Source organism: Trematomus bernacchii, unplaced genomic scaffold, assembly GCF_902827165.1.
Source record: "Trematomus bernacchii unplaced genomic scaffold, fTreBer1.1, whole genome shotgun sequence".
Classification (NCBI taxonomy): domain Eukaryota; kingdom Metazoa; phylum Chordata; class Actinopteri; order Perciformes; family Nototheniidae; genus Trematomus; species Trematomus bernacchii.
The window spans coordinates 1,769,553-1,789,147 of NW_022988007.1; the positions used below are offsets into that span (position 1 = coordinate 1,769,553).

General features: G+C 43.1%; 1 protein-coding gene across 5 annotated transcripts in view; it reads left to right on the forward strand.

Moving 5' to 3' along the window:
- Window positions 1-19,595, forward strand: part of robo3 (roundabout, axon guidance receptor, homolog 3 (Drosophila)) — a 107,295-nt gene that overhangs the window by 12,080 nt on the left and 75,620 nt on the right. For all 5 annotated transcript variants that reach the window (XM_034117347.1, XM_034117348.1, XM_034117350.1 and 2 more), the window contains exon 2: window positions 7,175-7,501. In XM_034117347.1, the coding sequence (XP_033973238.1) occupies window positions 7,175-7,501 (327 nt within the window). The remainder of the gene's footprint in view (window positions 1-7,174; window positions 7,502-19,595) is intronic.

The following is a 19,595-nucleotide window of genomic DNA, read 5'->3' on the forward strand; positions in this document are numbered from 1 at the left end:
ACTTTGAATGCACATTTGCAAATCAATTCCTGTGGCTTCAGTGGAAATCGAGGGAAGGAGGAGGAGGAGGCAACAAAGCCGTAAAACAACAAATTCTTTAAGAGGGAGGCCGGCAAGATAAAAATAATTGCAGATGAGGGGGAGATGGGAGTAGGGGAGTTGTTCTACTGTCCTCTCCTCTCCTACCTTTAGAGATTAACATTCTGTTCAGCAGAAGGAACCTTTTTAGTCTTGAAGTTCAGTTTCGACTTGTTTTTGTCACATTGAGTGAGAGGCTGGTTATCTTGACTGCAGTGTGAGGGTTAGCTCAGCTTAGCCTGATTTGAGTTGCTAAGCTAGAGCATGGTTTAATATTCCTTTTTTACCACAACTCCAGAGTGATAAGGAGTGCAGGCTTTTGATTGACTCTTAAGTCCTTCCTGCAGAATGAAAAGCATTTCTCACCCTGTCTGGGAGGGAGACACGATGGGGCTGAAGTGCCTTCCATGCTTTATGTCCTCTCCCCTGCAGGGTGGGAGTGAACATACACCGCCTTGGTTTGAGAATGAGTCCTGCTGGACCTTCAGCAGGAGCAGCACTGAGAGTTTTCTATATATTTCATATCAGGCCAACATCTAAAATGATGCCACCTGTGTTTGACAAAGGTGTGCAACTTCTGTACCAAATCAATGTGAACATTCAGAAAACTGTCAAGGCAACACTGACGATAGAAAATATTTTTGGGAATCAGTAAAACTCACAACACATCACGGAGACATCCCCTATTTCTTCCCTAATCATGCTATATAGTGAACACAACAAATCTGTGTTGAAATGAGAAGAGCAGAGCTCGTGAATTCTAGCTGTATAGCATTCGGTGAACATAGGTTCGTTGTTGATCTGTACTTTTTTAGGGCCCAAACTTTGAAAGGAGATATTTCACAGAACTATATAACATTGATATTTAAGAGGGAATTAGGACCCATTTAACAAAGATCCGTATGCAAATGGTAATGTGTTAGTGAACGGATTGTAATTACTTTAGATTTTATGTTCTTGTTTTTTTTTTTTTTTAATAGTATCAAATTGGAATCAAGGATCATGGATTTTCCCTGGTATTGGTATTGATTACTAAATTCCTGGTGTCGCAACATACCTGGAAAATAGTGTCAGAGAAATGCAGTCGAGGAAAGTTTGAAGTGGATATTCATATTTCATATGATGCTGTTGAGATGCAGAGAACAACCGGTCACCTTAAACTGATATCTTGTTGAAATGAACTTTTCATAGCGCTCCATACTCTGATTTAGACCTTCCCCACAAACTTTCTTTTGTTTGGCATCATAGTTTATTTGTTAAAAATGTATGCCGAAGTTGTCAAGAACCTAACCCCCCCCATACAAATAATAATTATGTCCCCATTCAAACTGCCTTTCAATGCAAGTCAACAGTCCTGGAGCTCTGTGTGTGAGTTACTGGCTGTTGTTCTGATGCTGCTGCTGTCAGAGGAAGTCAATCTGCTTAAGGATGAAAGCCCACTTGTGTTTGTGGTGAAATAAAGCTAGGGGAGTTGGCAGGGTTAATGGGGGGGGGGGGGGTCTGCTGTAGATCTTTGGCAGTGGTGCTCTGTTTTTGATTTATATCAGCAGGAATCACCAAGCCACTTGTTCTCGTACGAGAAGAGGTTGTGACTCAGCACTTGTCCACCCCCCCCCCCCCCCCCCCCTCCCTTATAGAGAGGACATTGCAGCAGAGTGTGAGCTCCCTTTGGCTTCTTCAAACTGGTCTCATTTAGTTTTGTGCACTATTTCTCCGTCACCCTCTGGCTTAACACTCTTCCCATTTTCCCGCTCAAAATGTCTTTGAAGTTGTTTGACAGTAATTCCTACTCTGTGTATGCATTTGTCTTAGTATTTGAATATATGATCTATTCACATAGTGCTAGTATGAGCCTTTTTGATTTTGGCTTTGTCAGTTCGGACATATCAGAGTCAGAGTGGAGGCGATTAAGGGAAAGTGCTTTGTTTTCATCTGCTGTATTGACACATCAATAACTTTGTATAAAGACAAGCTAATGGAATGTTAGCTAACTGAGGCAAGTGCCCATGGTTTGACATTGGTGTGAATGGTGGGTCTCCCATAGGTGTTTCCTAGGGCTGAGAAAGTATTAATCAAACTATCCAGAGCCCTTGTACCCTGTAGCGAGGATTCCTCATGTTTTCCAAACCATGTATGCACGTTTTTATTTTGAATGGTCACTTGTCAGTTTTGTCCGCTAAAGTCAAGATATTAAAACTGACAGGAGGGCTGACAGCTACCAGATTTATAAAGGAAATCACACACACATCCTTCAAGTGTACTACACCATTCTTTTCGCATGGGAATTAAGTGGACATTTAATCTTTTCTCCATAATGTCAAACACACTCTGGCTCTCACTGTCTGGAATCTCATCCCTGTGGTTTCGTTAGTTCATATGTAGCTTTGAGAGGTTTTGCCACCCTGCTGCAGAGCTCCACAGACAGGAGAGAGAGCTAATAGGCCCTTAGAGGGTCCAGACTTTCCTATCGGACAACCATTCACACTCTCCAGACTCCAGCTGTCCATTTGATCTGATTTGAGTCGATCTTTCCCAGCCTTATCCGTTATCACATCTACACTCACTGTGAGCTATAGCCGGGGAATACTTGAACTTCAGAAATGTAAATGTCCCTGAGTGCAGTCAGTCTCTATCAACTGGCAGATCTGCTCCTCCACTGTCACACTAATGTACAGCCTGCAGCACGATCACTATCATTACAGCGAGGATTCGAAAGACTCTCAAAATCATCTCGATTCAGTCACAGTTATTATTTTTCTGTTTCCCCAGGCTGAGCTGTGTATGACGTCTCAGAGCAGGAACAGTGTAGAGGGTAGCGGAGAGATGCTTTCAGCCGGTCCTCAGATGAGGCGTATCATCTGTAGCTCAGTGTGACACTTTCTCTTCATGACGTTTGGCTCAGTAAACGCTGTGGTCTCTAACTCTTTAAAAACCTTCACTTTACATTTCCACATGGCTTGTTCCCACCAGCTTGTACTGTAACATTTATGAGATAGCTCTTAAATACTCTGACCTGCTGACTCCCCTTTTGTACGCATATTCTAATAGTCAGCAGACTCAATTATTAGAAAGAATCAAAACTATTGTTGATGAATCCGCAGCCCACGCAAAATCAATGTCAGACAGTATAGAAGATGTTCAGTTGAATTGTTAAGTTTTTAAACAATTCAGCTGTTTGACCTCATGATGCCTCCCATTCAACACATACAAGCTAATATACTGTTAATGTCTAGTTAATAAAAAAAGATGAGACAAAGAAAGGAATGTGTTGTAATGTTTTTTCCCCTATAATGTCAGTGGAATATAACCTAAATGGTATATTTAAACATTCTGCTGCTGGAAGTAGATTTCAGACATTAACCAGCTGCAATTTGATTCTTGCTAAGAGCAACATCAAAGCCTCAAAACCATTTCCCCCGTTTTTCAAAACTTCCTATTTCTCTATCTGGGTGAAAGTAATTGCAGTGAGAGCAGGGCAATCAGACGGCACTCTATATTCCATCAGCCACAGAAACTAGCTCCATCTTAATTCCCTAAACCTCATGCAGGATGTGTCAGTTTGAGGGCAAATATTCAGACTCATTTATTCCTATGGATTCATCTTCTTTTTCGTCCTCTGTGTTTTTTGTTTCAAAATGTAACCTTAACCCAAAGTGATGTTATAGAATAGATAACCAAACATGTCAGTGGACCCCTGACCATCACAACCTTATAGATAAATAGATCTATACTTTCTTTATCCAAAGTTTGGAAATTGTTTTGTCACAGCAGCATTTTGACAGTCAATGTACAAGAATAACAACAAGTAATTTTGTTACTTTTGTTAACTATTTCACAGTTTTTCTGGCCCCATAAAATCGAGGTTCTTAGCGGGCCAACAACCAGGCTGAGTCGGGCTGAGTATGCTAAACTAGAGAGAGAGAATCGCTGGCAAGGGGGCTACAACCGCTTCAACACGTGTATTTCGGTTTTATTCACGGCATTCATTTTGTTATTCTACAGTATTGTTGTTTTATAGTTATTTGTTAATGTAACCCAATTTGTGTTCTTTGAAATTGAAAAGGATATTGTGTTTGTTACTTTCGTTGCAGTTGTATTATGTCTTAAGTGTAATTTGGCTTGGCTTCCTATTTTTTATGGACATGCTTTTATTTTGAAGGAGGGTTAGCGCTGTTGACAGGAAGTTGTTGTTGCTATGGAAACAACGTGACGGAGATTAACGGAGAAAAGTAATATCTACATATAAAGACGGAGAAAGTAAACGATAACGTTTATGGTTAAGTGTTAGCACCCCCCGAAGAGGCACAAGCTCTTATGTTGATATTGGAGATTTCAATAAATTCAATTTGGCAGCGCGGCTGCCAAAAAATACGAAAAAAATACGATAATCCGAATAACGAAATTGAAACCCGAATAGTACTCCAACGAACGAATATTCGGATATTCGAATATTCGGGTACATTCCTAAAAAATATACATATTTCAGTAGAAAAGACATATTTTGACCAAATTATCTACACACTCAATATACAAAATACATTTGAATACAGTGTGTTATGAGCTTGTTGGACATCCCATTCTAAAACCATAGAAACAACAGTGGCCCTCTTCTGGGAAGGTTTTTCACAAGCTGTAGGATTTGGTCGGTGGTCATTTGTACCATTTAGCATTAGCTTTTGGAAGGTTAGTCACTGATTTTTGCAAGAAGGCATGGCACACAAAGTACGTTTTAAAACCTCCCAAAGGTGGTTTCATTTAAAAACTGAATATAATGCCCCTGATGCAGTCATGAATGCTGCATCAATCATCACTGGATTCAAATCAAGCTTTTCTAAAAACCTGGCAGAACACACATCCTGTTGTCTGATCTTTCAGATGCTCTCACGGGAACATTTCACTTAAATTTGTGTACCTCCTTCAATTTGAATGACAGCATGGTGGCACAATTATGTATGAAAATGAAAGACAGAGGGCAAAAAAAAGCAATTTCAAAGCTTGCAAAAACCTGTGGGAATAACATCGCCTGCATCTATATCTGCATCTGTCTAGTTCTTCATTGAATTACTAATAAAAAGCGAGAGAGTCTGCAAACTGCATACACACTGAAAGGAAACAGCATTTACTTTGATTATTATAAATAAGAAACCTCACAGAGCTTTGCAAATGACTCCCTTACATACAAAAAAACACTTTGAATGTTTTAAGCGTTTTCAAAAAAAGTTTGTATTGGGGTTGGTTGTATATTTTTGACATTTTAATATTTCAGTATTTCAGTCAACCTACCTTCCCATGAGCGTATGAATAGCACAGTTCCTCCATGTTTATTCCCCTCCTGCTTCCCCTCTACTGCGGGAGAATTGGGTTTTGTTTTCAATAGATGCAGAATCTAGAGCATGTCATTTCACACGTCCTCTTGATTTATATTTTAATATAACTGTTGGGTAATTACATTACATGCTTGCTTCCCACTGCCATGTTTCTGCAATACAAGTGTGTGTTTTTCTGAGGCTGTTCACACACCAAGCACCAGAGGGTTGGAGTGTTGCGGCCTGTGTGCTCTTATGTGCTTTGGCTCAAATGTATACAAATACAGAAAATATGTTTACCTTATTCTTCCTACGCCAGTGCAACCACACCTTTTATATACAGCATAGCATCTGTGAACAATCTGAATGTATGTCCTTTTCAATCTGTTGTGGCTTTGGTTTGGAGATAAGTTGGTACAACCTCAACTGTCAGTCCTGTTGCTGACATATAAACAGCCATATTCTGTAACATGTTTGCCCCATAGACTCTATATAAGAAGTTTAAATAGTTACCGTGACATCACCCATTTGGTTTGTCAATTCATGTTTTGAAGACTAGAGTTTGGCTTTTTAGTTGCCACCTTTTATAAACCAGGAAAACATGTTTCCGATTATTCCGACACAACATTAATGCAGCTCAAAAGCCCTTTCTGCCAATGTTCATTCAAGTGAAACATCATTTGTCTTATGTGCTCCAAAAGGGTAATTATAAATACAAATCTGGCCAGTATTCTTTATGTTGCCATCTTGGTTTGCCAAACTTGGTTTGTTTTGACTGTCAGTAGAAACATTACCTGCTTGGCTGACACAAAGTACTGTCTAAAACAAACAACAAACAGCTTCAGGGTTCTTACGGTCATTAAAAACCTGGAAAAGTCATGGAAATTCAAAATGCTAATTCCAGGCCCTGGAAAAGTTATGGAAAACAATATTTTTCCCAAAGTTTTGGGAAAGTCATGGGAATGTAACTAAAGTTGCATCAAATATAATTTATATTTTATCAAATCGCCGAAATAGTAATACTATAATGATAATAAATACTGTATCGTATAGTAATGAAACGTAAAATGGCATTTAACTGTCGAGGTGTTTTGCTGGTGAGAGATTTTAGTTGCTTTAGCGTGTAGAAGCTAGTAAGCCTACTATTTGATTTGTTTTAGATAGGCACAACATGTTTCAGACCTTATTTTCCTGTTCCATGTTAAAATAACCCATTTTCAGTGGTACCGCTGAGAGAGTAATTTTATTGGTCATGGAAAATTAGGTAAAGGTCATGGAAAAGTCATTGAAAATCATTGGTGAAAAAGTGTATGAACCCTGCAGCTTGTTCTTAGTGTGTCTTTTAGTACAACTGAAAGCTGCACATTTAATGAGCAACGCTGTGGTGGCAACTCACACCACGCCCTTATATACACTGCTTTATCATGTTTTTTACTCAAAATCTGACCCTCATTTAAAAATGACAAGGCTAACATCATGCCACTTAAAGAATACTTTAACCTTTCAGAACATTCACTTCTTAAGAACATGTTTACTGAAGTAACAAATCAAGTGAGAAGTAAGGTAATTGTCTCATAAACCTCTATACACTCAGATTTCTTTATCACTGGAATCGCCCACTGCTGATCATTAGAGAGAGAGCTGGTTTCAGGGACTACTGCACTATATTCTCTCTTCAGACTCAGGGGGTTGCCACTTGATTTGCACCATTCAAAACAAAGAATGCTCACTTAGGTGCTGACATTTGGAGGAACTCAAGTTGAACCCTTTCTCTTTTCTCTTACCTCCAGGATCCCGCCCCAGGTTAGAAGATGCCGCTCCCCGGATCGTGGAACACCCGTCTGATCTCATCGTGTCTAAGGGCGAGCCGGCCACCCTCAACTGTAAGGCGGAGGGCCGGCCCACTCCAATGGTGGAATGGTACAAAGATGGCGAGCGCGTGGAGACGGATCGAGAGGACCCTCGATCCCACCGGATGCTCTTACCCAGCGGCTCCCTCTTCTTCCTGAGAATTGTTCACGGGAGGCGAAGCAAACCTGATGAAGGTCTCTACGTTTGTGTGGCCCGAAACTACCTGGGAGAGGCGGTCAGTCGCAACGCATCGCTGGAGGTGGCAAGTAAGTCAGAGAATCTCTCACACACGGAACAAAAAGGAACTGTGTGTAGGTGTCATGATATTCCACGCTCTGGTGGCACGTTGGTAGCACTTTCTTTCCCCTACAGTGCCTCAGGTACTGAAAGCTCATGAATAATGGCATCCTGTTGTCCCGGGGATAATAGATCATGTGTTTGGGATGAGCTAAATTCTCGCCAGGGGGATTTTTTACCCCCTAAAATGCTAGATTATGAACAACATATTCATATTGAAATTGGCAAAAGGAGCGCTGGTTACCTAGCCACTGGTGGCTTGGCTAAATAACTGAGCTCATAGCTAATGTTGCCGAACTGAGGTTCCATTGAGATACATTATGATGAGTTCAATCTCTACTCAGTGAAAATGAGTTTGGGTGAAGAAAAATGATAACATCATGAGCAAACAAACAATGAAATAGATAATATAGAGCCATTGTCTAATCTTATCAAAAACATGCAGACAGTTATTATGAAGTTCATGTGGGCTAGTGACATCCCTGTGTAGTGGAATACAGGCGTGTGGCGCAGTGGGCTAGTGTGTTGGTGTTCAGATCAGGGGAGCACAGGTTCAAACCCCACTGCAGTCAGCATGTCGTTGTGTCCCTGAGACACTTCACCCCAAAGTGCTCCTGTGGGGATTGTCCACAGTATTGAGTATGTAAGTCGCTTTGGATAAAAGCGTCTAACAAGTAACATGTCATGTAATGTAATACAAGTCTGTGTATAGGCAAGACATTTTACCTAGATTAGGTTAGTGTTAGTGTTAGTGTTAGTGTTAGATTAGGTTAGTGTTATGTAATTCCAGTAATATTAACCAAATAAAATCACAGATTGATTTCAAGAGTGCAGGAGCGGCTTCAAAGGACTCTCTCTTATAATGTTTACTCGGCTGAGTTAACTTCAGACACCAGCCCTGACCCTGGTGTCAGATCTCCTGGCAGCTTGCACTCGAGATCCACCCCCCACCCCCCCACTCTCCTCTCCGGCCTCCAACACTTCATCCTATCTCCTCCCCAGCCTCCTCCCCAGCCTCCTCCCCAGCCTCCTCCCCAGCCTCCTCCCCAGCTTCCTCCCCAGCCTCCTCCCCGGCCTCCTCCCCGGCCTCTGAACCGGCCTCTGAACCGGCCTCTGAACCGGCCTCTGAACCATGTCTGTTTCTATGGGAAGACGACAGCGAGCTCCTCTAAACAGATAAGAGTTGTCGCCACTGGACAGGAAGGCTAAAAAAAACCTTCTTCAGGGAGGGGAAGGAAAGGCCACAGTTAGCTGGCAGCTTCTCTGGAGCAGATGTTACTTACTTAAAATACAACAAGCTCCCGTCAGATGGCTGTCCAACGGACATTTTGTATTTTTTTCTCTGCATAACAAAGCTGCTTTTGATCAGCAGCACTTTAATGAAATGCAGATAGGGCCATCTCAAGCTTTAATGTTAGAAAAATAACCATAAAGTATCCTCTAGCTTTGTTTTGACAGCAGCAGGTCATTAATAAATGGAGACAGTTTGTATGAATTAAAATATAAAGATGAGTTTATTTATTGCTGTTAAAAATGAACTTCTGACTTCTTTCACAATAGAAAACGACTGAATGACACGTATCATTGACAGTGATTGAATGTACTGATCATTATGTGATATTGACAGCCTTCTCACAGAAAGAAAACTTGCCTTTGTTATCCTTATATAGCCTAAACAAAATAACTTTAAACGGCATGCTTTTAGTGGTTTTTGCAGAGACACCAGTGAAGTTTTAAATAATTCCTGTAACCCCTGAGTCTTGCCTCTCCCGATTTAATCTAATATTTAAAAATAGAGAATAACTCAAACCTGCTGAAAGCGGTAAAAGAAACTCCACTCCAAATAAAAATGTGTGAAATTCCAGAGTCAAACACCTTACAGCCGGCATCATATGTCCCTGAAAGGCTGCAGCCCTTCATTTAATAATCCATCTGAATCCCCCCTGGCTGCCACCCCCCCCCAATCACCTTTGCTGCATACCTTTCACCTTGCCATAGCTCTGTTTAGGTGCTGGCATCAGAAGCTGCTGGATATTAGTGATACAAGCCGTATAGCAGGTAGTATAGCAGAGGTCTTGTGAATCACTTTAAAAAGAAAGGAATAAAGTAGAAAACTCCCCATGAAGTATCCCTAATGTGTTTCTCCACTGCACTCCTTTTTGTGTTGTGCAGCAGTTTTCTTTGCGGTGGAAGTGTTTTCCCGTGTGTTCTGAGCCTGTTGGCGTAGTAGCAGTGTCATGCAGTCTGCACGGCCTCACAGCTGATCACTTCATCTGTTTCCTGTAGAGCAAGCTTTCTGTTGCTTTTCCTCTCTGCTCCTGCTCCTTCGGGAAGAGACACTCTGCAGCTGTCTGCAAACACACACTCGCAAAGGGACTATTTTGTGCACAGCAGTTGTTCTGAGAGATGGGAATCCCTTATCCTGTGGTGGAGAAGAAACTGCAAGTGTGTGTTTTACAGGAGTGTCTGTCTGCAAAGGAACACCATTCCACAAACAGACCTAACACTGAAAAACTGAAACGTTGAAAGTAATAATATTAAGTTTAAAAAAAAAAAAAAAATGAGGTTCAACTTAATATTATTGCTTTCAACTAACCTAATTTTCAGTGTGCCTCCGGAGAAAGAAAGAGGTTACATAGAACAAACACTGGCCAGTGCCAAAGCCAAGCAAGTCCCTGCTCCTGCCAACCCCCCCCTGCATGGTACCAATGGGGCCGGAGATAAGTCCACAGGCACAGGGGCCCGTCGGAGCACAGGGGCCCGCCCGGAGCAGAGGGGCCTCAGCTTGGCAGCAGGCTCTCTGTGGCACTCTTATCTGCCCAGTCTGTGCCTTGGAAGCACTGAGGGCACACTGGGAGGAGTGTGAGTGAGTGTGTATATTTGGTATCAGGGTGGGAGCCAACACAGTGGGAAGGGTGGAAGGTTCAGGAGGTTTAACCCCTTACAGTCCATCTGCTGCAGGCTGAGAGGCAGGCGGGGGGGCGGAGGCCACTGCGCTGCAATATGGAGGAACTGGCAGAGTTTTTGTGCTGACCAATGCACCTGACAGGAGTTTGTCTGGAAGTGGCTTATGTTGTTGTGTCATATTTTAATCTCTTCGTACATGGAATGAAGGGGCACAGATATCTTTTGCTGAAGACAGCTTGTCTAGCATGTAGGATTGAAGCAGGAGTTGATTAGCGAGACTTTAGAGGTCAAACTAATGCTTCACTACACACTCCATCATGTAGCTGTAGTTTAAAATTGCAGTTTTAACTTTGAAATCTATCTTTTGAAGATCAAACCCCCTTAGCTTTAAATGTGTCTGCAAAATGTTTGATTTCTCACTGACAAAAACATATGTAAAAAAACGTACACGGTCTCCACCCTGAACGCCGTCACAGTGTGTGTACCTTGCTAGCCTGTTCGCGATGGAAGGACTCTTCTCTGTGCAAACGTTCAGTAGCTGGTGAGTCTGTATGCGCACATCTGTAAGGCTTATCCAGAGAAACTTTAGCCAACTCTGTGACATGATCTCATTTATCCCAAAAGAATGTGTCCCTTTCGGAATATGCGCACGTATTAACTGTATTTGGAAACAATTTGATGGGTCAATGTTTTCTTAACAATCATACCATTATCACACACATCCAGAATGTGTGTTCAACATCCCAATCCTATCCTATTTCACGCATTAACAGAGGTTCTTTGATCCTGAAAATGCGCCCTACAAAGTTATGTGCCAGGAGCAGAGGCCAATTCATGTCGGTGGCATAAAAGTCAGTGAAGCACAATAGAGCTAACAGGCAGACACCCCTGGGTGGGGGTCTGACATCCAGAGCGACTCGCCCCAGCTCCCGGCGGATTCTCCTTTCAGTGTTTTATACCTCTGACGTTTTTATTATGCCTGCTACGTCTCTGCCGCCTGCTTTATGGCTCATGAATATGCACACTAACAGGGGAGGGGAAGAGGGGCTTTTTATAAGGTGCTGGGGGTGGAGTCAGATGCATTTCAAATAAAGCTGACTGGGGTAGTAACCTCTCAGGGTTTTAGGTCCAACCCCAACTCCTCTTTCAAAGGTTGCTTGGAGGTCACGCCTGCAAGGGTTAAGATGGCAGCTGTCTTGTGGAGTGTGGGGGATAGACAGGTGAAGATGTGATGAAACTCCTGTGTGTGTGTGTGTGTGTGTGTGTGTGTGTGTGTGTGTGTGTGTGTGTGTGTGTGTGTGTGTGTGTGTGTGTGTGTGTGTGTGTGTGTGTGTGTGTGTGTGTGTGTGTGTGTGTGTGTGTGTGTGTGTGTCCTAAGCATCCTTAGGTCTTTGTAACAGTACTCTGGGCAACTTTCTCACCCAGAGTAATCCTAGACACCAGTTTGGGAGAAACAGCTGAAACGTACTGTCACCACTTGGATCTTCCTTTCTCTTTTTTGTGTCCACACACACACACACACACACACACACACACACACACACACACACACACACACACACACACACACACACACACACACACACACACACAGTTTTTGGATCAGTGTGAACCCTGTGCAGAGAAATGAATTTCAGGGTTTTAAGGATTTGGAAACGGCAAAAGGATTTGGGGGTGCTGGTGAAGGAAAGAGTTATAGTAGGAGAGAGGTGTAGGGTGGATGGCTGTGATGAGAGAGATAATGCATACCGTCAACCCCCCCCCCCCCCCGCTGGTTCCCTCTGCTGTCCGTGCCCTCTGCTCCTGTTATTAACCCACAGCTCTGCAGACATATGGCAGTGATTGGAGCTCCGTGCTGCATGCTGTCCTGCTCAGTGCATGATCTCTACATGTCTGTACATTACCTGCTGACTGTCTGTACACACTTGACAGCAGTATCAGTCAGTGCTGCCTTATTCCCCATCTCAATGTTTTTAAACAAATGTACCTTATTGCCATATCATGGTTTAAATTGTATTTATTGTGGTTATGTGATATTGTTGAAACAGGGCTAACAAAGAAGCTGATGATAGCCTTCCCCCCAAGACGCAATGACTCCTAATTGCATAGACTATATAACAATGTTTTGTCTTTAAACTTATTCTGAATAAGCTTATTTGATCTGTTTCCCTACTTTAAATGTGCTGATATTATCTCTTCAGCTATTACAGAGTAGCTGATTGTATCTGTATGTCTTTTGAACATTTTAAGGACCAGCTTTTTAAGAGTCTAATGGGCAAATGTGTGGGCACATTTTAGAAGAATGAGAGGCTATTGACCTGTGATGTTGCCCGAAATTGAAATCTTCAGTTTTATGTTTATCAGCATATAAGTATATTTGTATTGTAATTGTTGTACAATCACTTTACCTATATTAGTTCTAGCAGGGAGGTAAGGCTGGTTATGTATTTGACTCAAGACTGTCATTGCTAAAACAATGACAAGACCATAACATCATGATATTTTTTGGATACGTCGTTATAGACACACATCCCTCTGTTATGAGTTTCACATTCAGCCCTCTCATAATCTCCCCTGCACCCAGAGGAGCAGGACAATGTTTCCCTACACACTTTGTCCTCTCAGACCCATTTGTCAGGACAGCACTGTCAAGACTTATGTTCCATTTACTCCTGCTCATCTGCTTTATAGCAGCCTGGACGTCAGGGTGTGAATCCTCTGCTGCATCATATCCATACTAACATGACTTAGGCCCCGGCTCCACGGGAACGCATACGGCAAAACGCATCGGAGTAACGCAAACGCAAATGCCAAAAAGCTCCCGTCCACACGCAATATACACCGGATTGTGTCAAGCTCCACGAGACGGCTCCGTTTAGATCCAACCGCTGGAAAAGCTGCAGTACATATGACGAGCCTGTACGTGGCGCTGTAACTTCCTCCACAAAAGCAGCAACTTCCTCCACAAAAGCAGCAACTTCCTCCACAAAAGCAGCAACTTCCTCCACAAAAGCAGCGAAGAAGAATGGTTGTCATGGCTGCACTTCTGTTTATTCTCCGCCGAGGGAACCGGGCAGAGTTTTTCGCCGGTCAACGTGTGTTAAAGTTTAAATCTTCCGGACAAAATTATAAAAGTGCCGGTCAAAGGTCTTCTTTGTTATTTATTGAGCTTTAAAACAAATGAATAACGACGATATAATGATATATAATAATAAAATACACGGAGCCTGTCTCTTTTTCCTCTCTTCTGACAGCGTCAGTGTCTGTCTCATGCAGCAGCTGATCCAGTAATGAGTGACCCGACAGTAAAAATGAACATATTTATAACTAGTTTAGGTAGTTTGAGAGGTAATTAAAATAGCTAAGGGTGATGATCTGACTTGAAGTGTGTGTTTTGCTCCCGCTGCATCACAGCGGGAGGAGCTGCGTGTCTCCGTCCTGTCAGATTAGACTTCACTCGCGTTTATGTCCATATCGAGATAAAGATAAATAATCTGAATTCAGTGTGCAGTGTACTTTTGCGGGGGTGAGCAGCAGAGGTGGGGAGAGGCGGGGCTATTGCGTCGTCATTATCAGAAACGGATGACCGTATAGGCTACCACACGGCCCCGTTGGACCCCCCAGAGCGCTCCATTCCCAGATCTATCCACCTTTGGACCCGTTGTCGTTTGCAGGGTCCGTTTCTACCGTTTCGTTACGGCCTCGTGTAGCTTAAAGGGCTATACGCAAGAGAAATATGCGGATACAACCCGTTTTCGTTCCCGTGGAGCCTAGGCCTCAGTGTGTGGATCTGTATTCAGCACAGTGAGACAGTAACACCATCACCTCTCACTCTGATGGTGCTGCTGATAACACACCGCCCTGTGTTTGTGACGATGAGCTGAGGTGTGTTCATGTTTCACTAAGGCCCCGGCTCCACGAGGACAAATACGGCAAAACGCATCGGAGTAACGCAAATGCAACCGCAAAAAACCTTCCGTCCCCACGCAATATACACCGGATTGTGTCAAGCTCCACGAGACGGCTCCGTTTACATCCAAACGCTGGAAAAGCTGCAGTACATATGCCGAACCTGTACGTGGCGCTGTAACTTCCTCCACAAAAGCAGCAACTTCCTCCACAAAAGCAGCGAAGAAGAATGGTTGTCATGGCTGCACTTCTGTGTATTCTCCGCGGTGGGGGCCGACAGAACCGGGCAGAGTTTTTCGCCGGTCAGCGTGTGTTAAAGTTTAAATCTTCCGGACAAAATTATAAAGATGCCGGTCAAAGGTCTTCATTGTTATTTATTGAGCTTTAAAACAAATGAATAACGACGATATAATGATATATAATAATAAAATACACAGAGCCTGTCTCTTTTTCCTCTCTTCTGACAGCGTCAGTGTCTGTCTCATGCAGCAGCTGATCCTGTAATGAGTGACCCTGTTAGGATGGCGTGGAAGGGTAGGACCCAAATGCAGACTATCAAAAAGGTAACAGGTCTCGTAACAAAAAGCGAGCTTTATTTTAAAAGCTGATCAAAACAAGGCATGAAACAAATGGGTTGTACAAAAAACTGACCGTGACCCACATGGAGGGAGACAGGAGAGACAACCGTGACTGACATGGAGGAAGACAGGAAAAACCAACAATGAACCGACAGGGGAACACAGGAAGAGACAAGACTAAATACAGGGAGGGGTAATCACAAGACAAGACACAGCTGGGGTAAGAGAGGCAGAAACACAAGGGCAACAGGTGAACACAATCAGACAATCAGACACACCAGGGGAACTAATGACAGGAAGGCAAACACAGGAAGAAGGAACAGAGAAGACACAAGGAGGAAAACATTTCAAAACAAAAGGTGGAAAATGAAAACATAAATACAAAACCGTAACAGACCCGACAGTAAAAATGAACATATTTATAACTAGTTTAGTTTGAGAGGTAATTAAAATAGCTAAGGGTGATGATCTGACTTGAAGTGTGTGTTTTGCTCCCACTGCATCACAGCGGCAGGAGCTGCGTGTCTCCGTCCTGTCAGATTAGACTTCATGTCCATATCGAGATAAAGATAAATAATCTGAATTCAAGGAGCAGCTCCTGTAGATGTTGCACAAAGAACTGTAGCATGGTCAGTAGCGACTGGAACACGATAGCAACCCCGCGGGGGAGAGGCAGGGAGAGGCGGGGCTATGAAAACGAATGACCGTATAGGCGACTCCACGGCCCCGTTGGACCCCCCAGAGCGCTCCGTTCCCAGATCTATCCACCTTTGGACCCGTTGTCGTTTGCGGGGTCTGTTTCTACGTTTCCCTTACGGCGTCGTGGAGCTTAGAGGGCTATACGCATGAGAAATATGCGGATTCAACCAGTTTCCGTCCTCGTGGAGCCTAGGCCTAATACGATTGCAGCTCTCATCCTTGTGGAGTCGGGAGCCGATGGCCGTCCTGTTCTTAAAGGAAGGGGATCAGATGGCCGGAGTGAGGCCAAGGGGCCCCTGCTTAACCCCCTCTGCACGGCCCTCCGTCTGCCCCTCATTGAGCCAGACTCACCAACCAAACCCTCCTCCAGAGGATAGCCATGAATTAATTAGACCTTAGTAAAGGGGAGGGGGGGGGTGTGTGTGTGTGTGTGTGTGTGTGTGTGTGTGTGTGTGTGTGTGTGTGTGTGTGTGTGTGTGTGTGTGTGTGTGTGTGTGTGTGTGTGTGTGTGTGTGTGTGTGTGTGTGTGTGTGTGTGTGTGTGTGTGTGTGTGTGTGTGTGTGTGTGTGTGTGTGTGTGTGTGGTGTGATAAAGGGTCAGGACAAAAGCAGAAGGATGAGGGGTTGGGCTGGAGGAGGGGGGGCGTTGACAACAGGTGGTGTAAGGAAGAGCTTTAACCTCCTCCCCCCCTTAACGACAGTGTAGCACAGGGGCCACAGGGGCCGCAGAGAACAATAAAGGCCCCTTGCTCCAACTGTTGTGTCCACTGACAGCCCATTATCTGTGTGAGCACCGGCCCCCCGCTAAATGACCTTTCTTATTGGTAGTTTCCTCGGCTGCATCCCATTTACTGTATGTGTGAACCTACTGTGGCTACCCTCATACAAGCGATACAGGGGGGGGGGGTATTGAAAAAACTCCACTGAATACATTCAGTGTGGATGCAATATGTATGATTTTTGCTCAAGTATCTTGATTAAGATTGTAATGAATTAAGAGTCATTAGTCATGATCTTACAGGATGCAAATGACCCCCCGCTGAGCTCATTGAGGCCAACAGCAGCCTCTGGCCAAACGACACAATGAGCTGTGTGGTGTCAGTGTGTTGCTTCAGGGGACGGATTAAGAGGCAGTTTGATTTATAAAGCATGTTTCACACACAGAGGTTCAAGGTGCTGAGAGAAATAGAAACAAACCAGGAAGTCCAGTCAGATGATTACAACAGAACTGTAAATATATCACATTCACTATTATTTGTTTTGTCTGATTGTTGATTCTTTTGGAGCGTCAGTGCTTGTGTTACAGGAAAACCACCAAGAAAAGGGTTAAACACAATATTTCATCCTTGAAGGGGTTTTATGGACTTCATTTGGGTCCAGTCATTATTATTCATCTTTAACTTGTATTATATTATATTAAAGCATTTTATGATATTAAAGTATTTTTGTTAGTTTTTGGTTTCCGTTCATTTACGGTGTTGAACATACAATCTGTGGGCTGTGAAAAGGAGATGAGGAAATGTTCTCTAACCTAAAAGAAGAAGAACAATTAGACATTTTGGCGAATCCCAGAAATAGATGGATGTTCAAAAAAACAAATGAAATAAATAACAGGAAAATGTTACCTATATTGTTTCCTTCATAATAGTCCAATGTTTGTCAGCTAAACATGCTACAAGGTAGTTCACATGATATGTGTACTTGCATGTGGTAGATTGCAGTTGATTGGTCAGCCAGGATATGCGGTGCACACTGACAGAATGTAAACTGATAGTGAGGCTGATAGTTTGGCAATGTGTTGATGTCTGAATCCGGCCGTAGGGGAATCATGATCACAGCCAGTCCGTTCTGAATCAGCAGAGTAAAACAATGAAACAAAAAGGCAACATTAATGTGATGAGATGCAACAAGTAAATAGACTAAATAACAAACGCAAATAACATACGCTTTGGGCATGAGTAGGACACATTAGCAGAGGGGGGAGTTTAAAAGAAATGCATCAATTCATCACAATTAAAGAGGAGTAGGACACATCTGGGGAGTTTCAGGCGTCATTAATGACAGACAACCGACACAATCAATACACGCTTCAGAGAAATCAGTGGAACCCACTCAGAGCATCTTCAAAGAGCGGATAAACAGGGAGGACATTAGGAAACACAAGGAGAAGTGTCGGTTCGCCTGTTATTAGGCAGCAACAAACTGAGTGATAATAAACCTTAAATCACCAAATTGAGCCTTCTAAGAATACAAATAATTGTGTTGGGCCTTTGGACAGCACATTGCAGTTGATGAACCAATCAGTGGAGATGTTGGGAAAATCATTGTGTTTATTGACCCACAGATTGTGGTTATTGATGAGTTTATCCTAAGGACAGCTGAGTTTCCAGCTGTAGGACATTTGTCTGCAGTAACTGGACATTTCAATGTTTTTCATGTAGTTGCAAGACCATTTAGTGTAATCATTATGTGTCAACTTCATTGAAAAAAAATGAAGTCATTAGACATATAATTCCAGTCGGTTGGCCACTCATTCTGATGCATTAATATGAGGTTCTGTCCATCGACTGGTACATGTTCAATTGTGCATTTTGTTCATTTCCATGGTTCCCCTTCTGAATATGAATAAGGGGTTATTCTCTTCACTTGTGTGTTGCTCACTGTCTGATGTCATATCATGAGCATGGTCTTGAGCAATGAGAGCTCGTTGATCAGTTCAGATTGCATGTCTGCATTGTTGGATGTGCTTTTAGTATGAGCATTGTTGTTCACTCAGTCACAGTTTCTCTAGGCTCACCTATCCAATTCCACAGCGTAGGCATGTCTAAAAGGCCGTCTCTCCATTCAAACTAACCTGAAGAAGGAAGCAGTTAGCTATGGTTCAAAATAATACTTGTCTTTGTGGTCAAAAAGGTATTTCAGGGAGATTTAAGTATATTTGACCTGTCTGCACTTGGTTAGTACAAGGGCAAACAGCTGTGGAAAATGCTTATTGATTTCTACTCCTGTGTATTTGTACGGGATTCATTTCTTCTTAAGACGGGCTCCCACCTACGAGTTATAAAAGGTCAGCGAACGAGGGCTTAAGTCATTCAATTGGAGCTAAATGGATTTCTTCTCAAAGATCCATCTGTTTTTGGAGTTTGTTGACAGGGTGGAAAATTGGAACTGTTGCTCTCTCCTCCCCCAGTTGCACGCCACCTCCTCCCCTCTCAGTGCAGGGGTATGAATTAGCATGGCACACTACTCGCTTTGTAAAAAGTGTGCTGGGCACGAGGCAGGATACAAGCCCCGGCCATCTGCCCACAGCTATGTGGACACAAACGTGGACATATGACGGGGAGAACTGTGGCCTGGATTGGGCTTCGGCCATAAGCTGTGTTAGCAGACAGGGACAGCTGATGGCCTGGGGGGGGGGTCATCTGCCACACAGACAGCTCTCTGGGAACAGGAAGACGCTAATGTCAGATACACACTTCACCTTCTTCACCTCTCGGGCACCGGCAGGAAGTGCACAGTGTCTGAGTCAGCGATATTACAATGGAACCGCACACATGCAGAACACGACAGGGCGGGGTGTCGTGTGTGTGGGCAAACACCAAAATACACTGCTGAGATAATTGACAGCACTTATACAAGATGGTGAAAAACTGCAGAGACTTACAAGCACCTGTCGGTTCTCCTGCTCTGTGTTTAGCTTTTAGCCGTCTACCTGGAAGAAAAAAGGCTGTTTTCCAACAGAATAACTGAATTAGGTTAGTTGAAAGCAATACTTTTTTTTAACTTAATATGATTGCTTTCAACTAACCTAATACAGTTATGTGAAATCTGTTGACATAATACATTTGATTAAAGTCAACGTTTTAGTAAGGTGATGCACTAGGTTACAGGATGTATTAATGCTACATCCAGCATTGACAGTTGCTAAAACTCGTGTTGGAGATTTAAAATACTATGCAGACTTCAGTAAC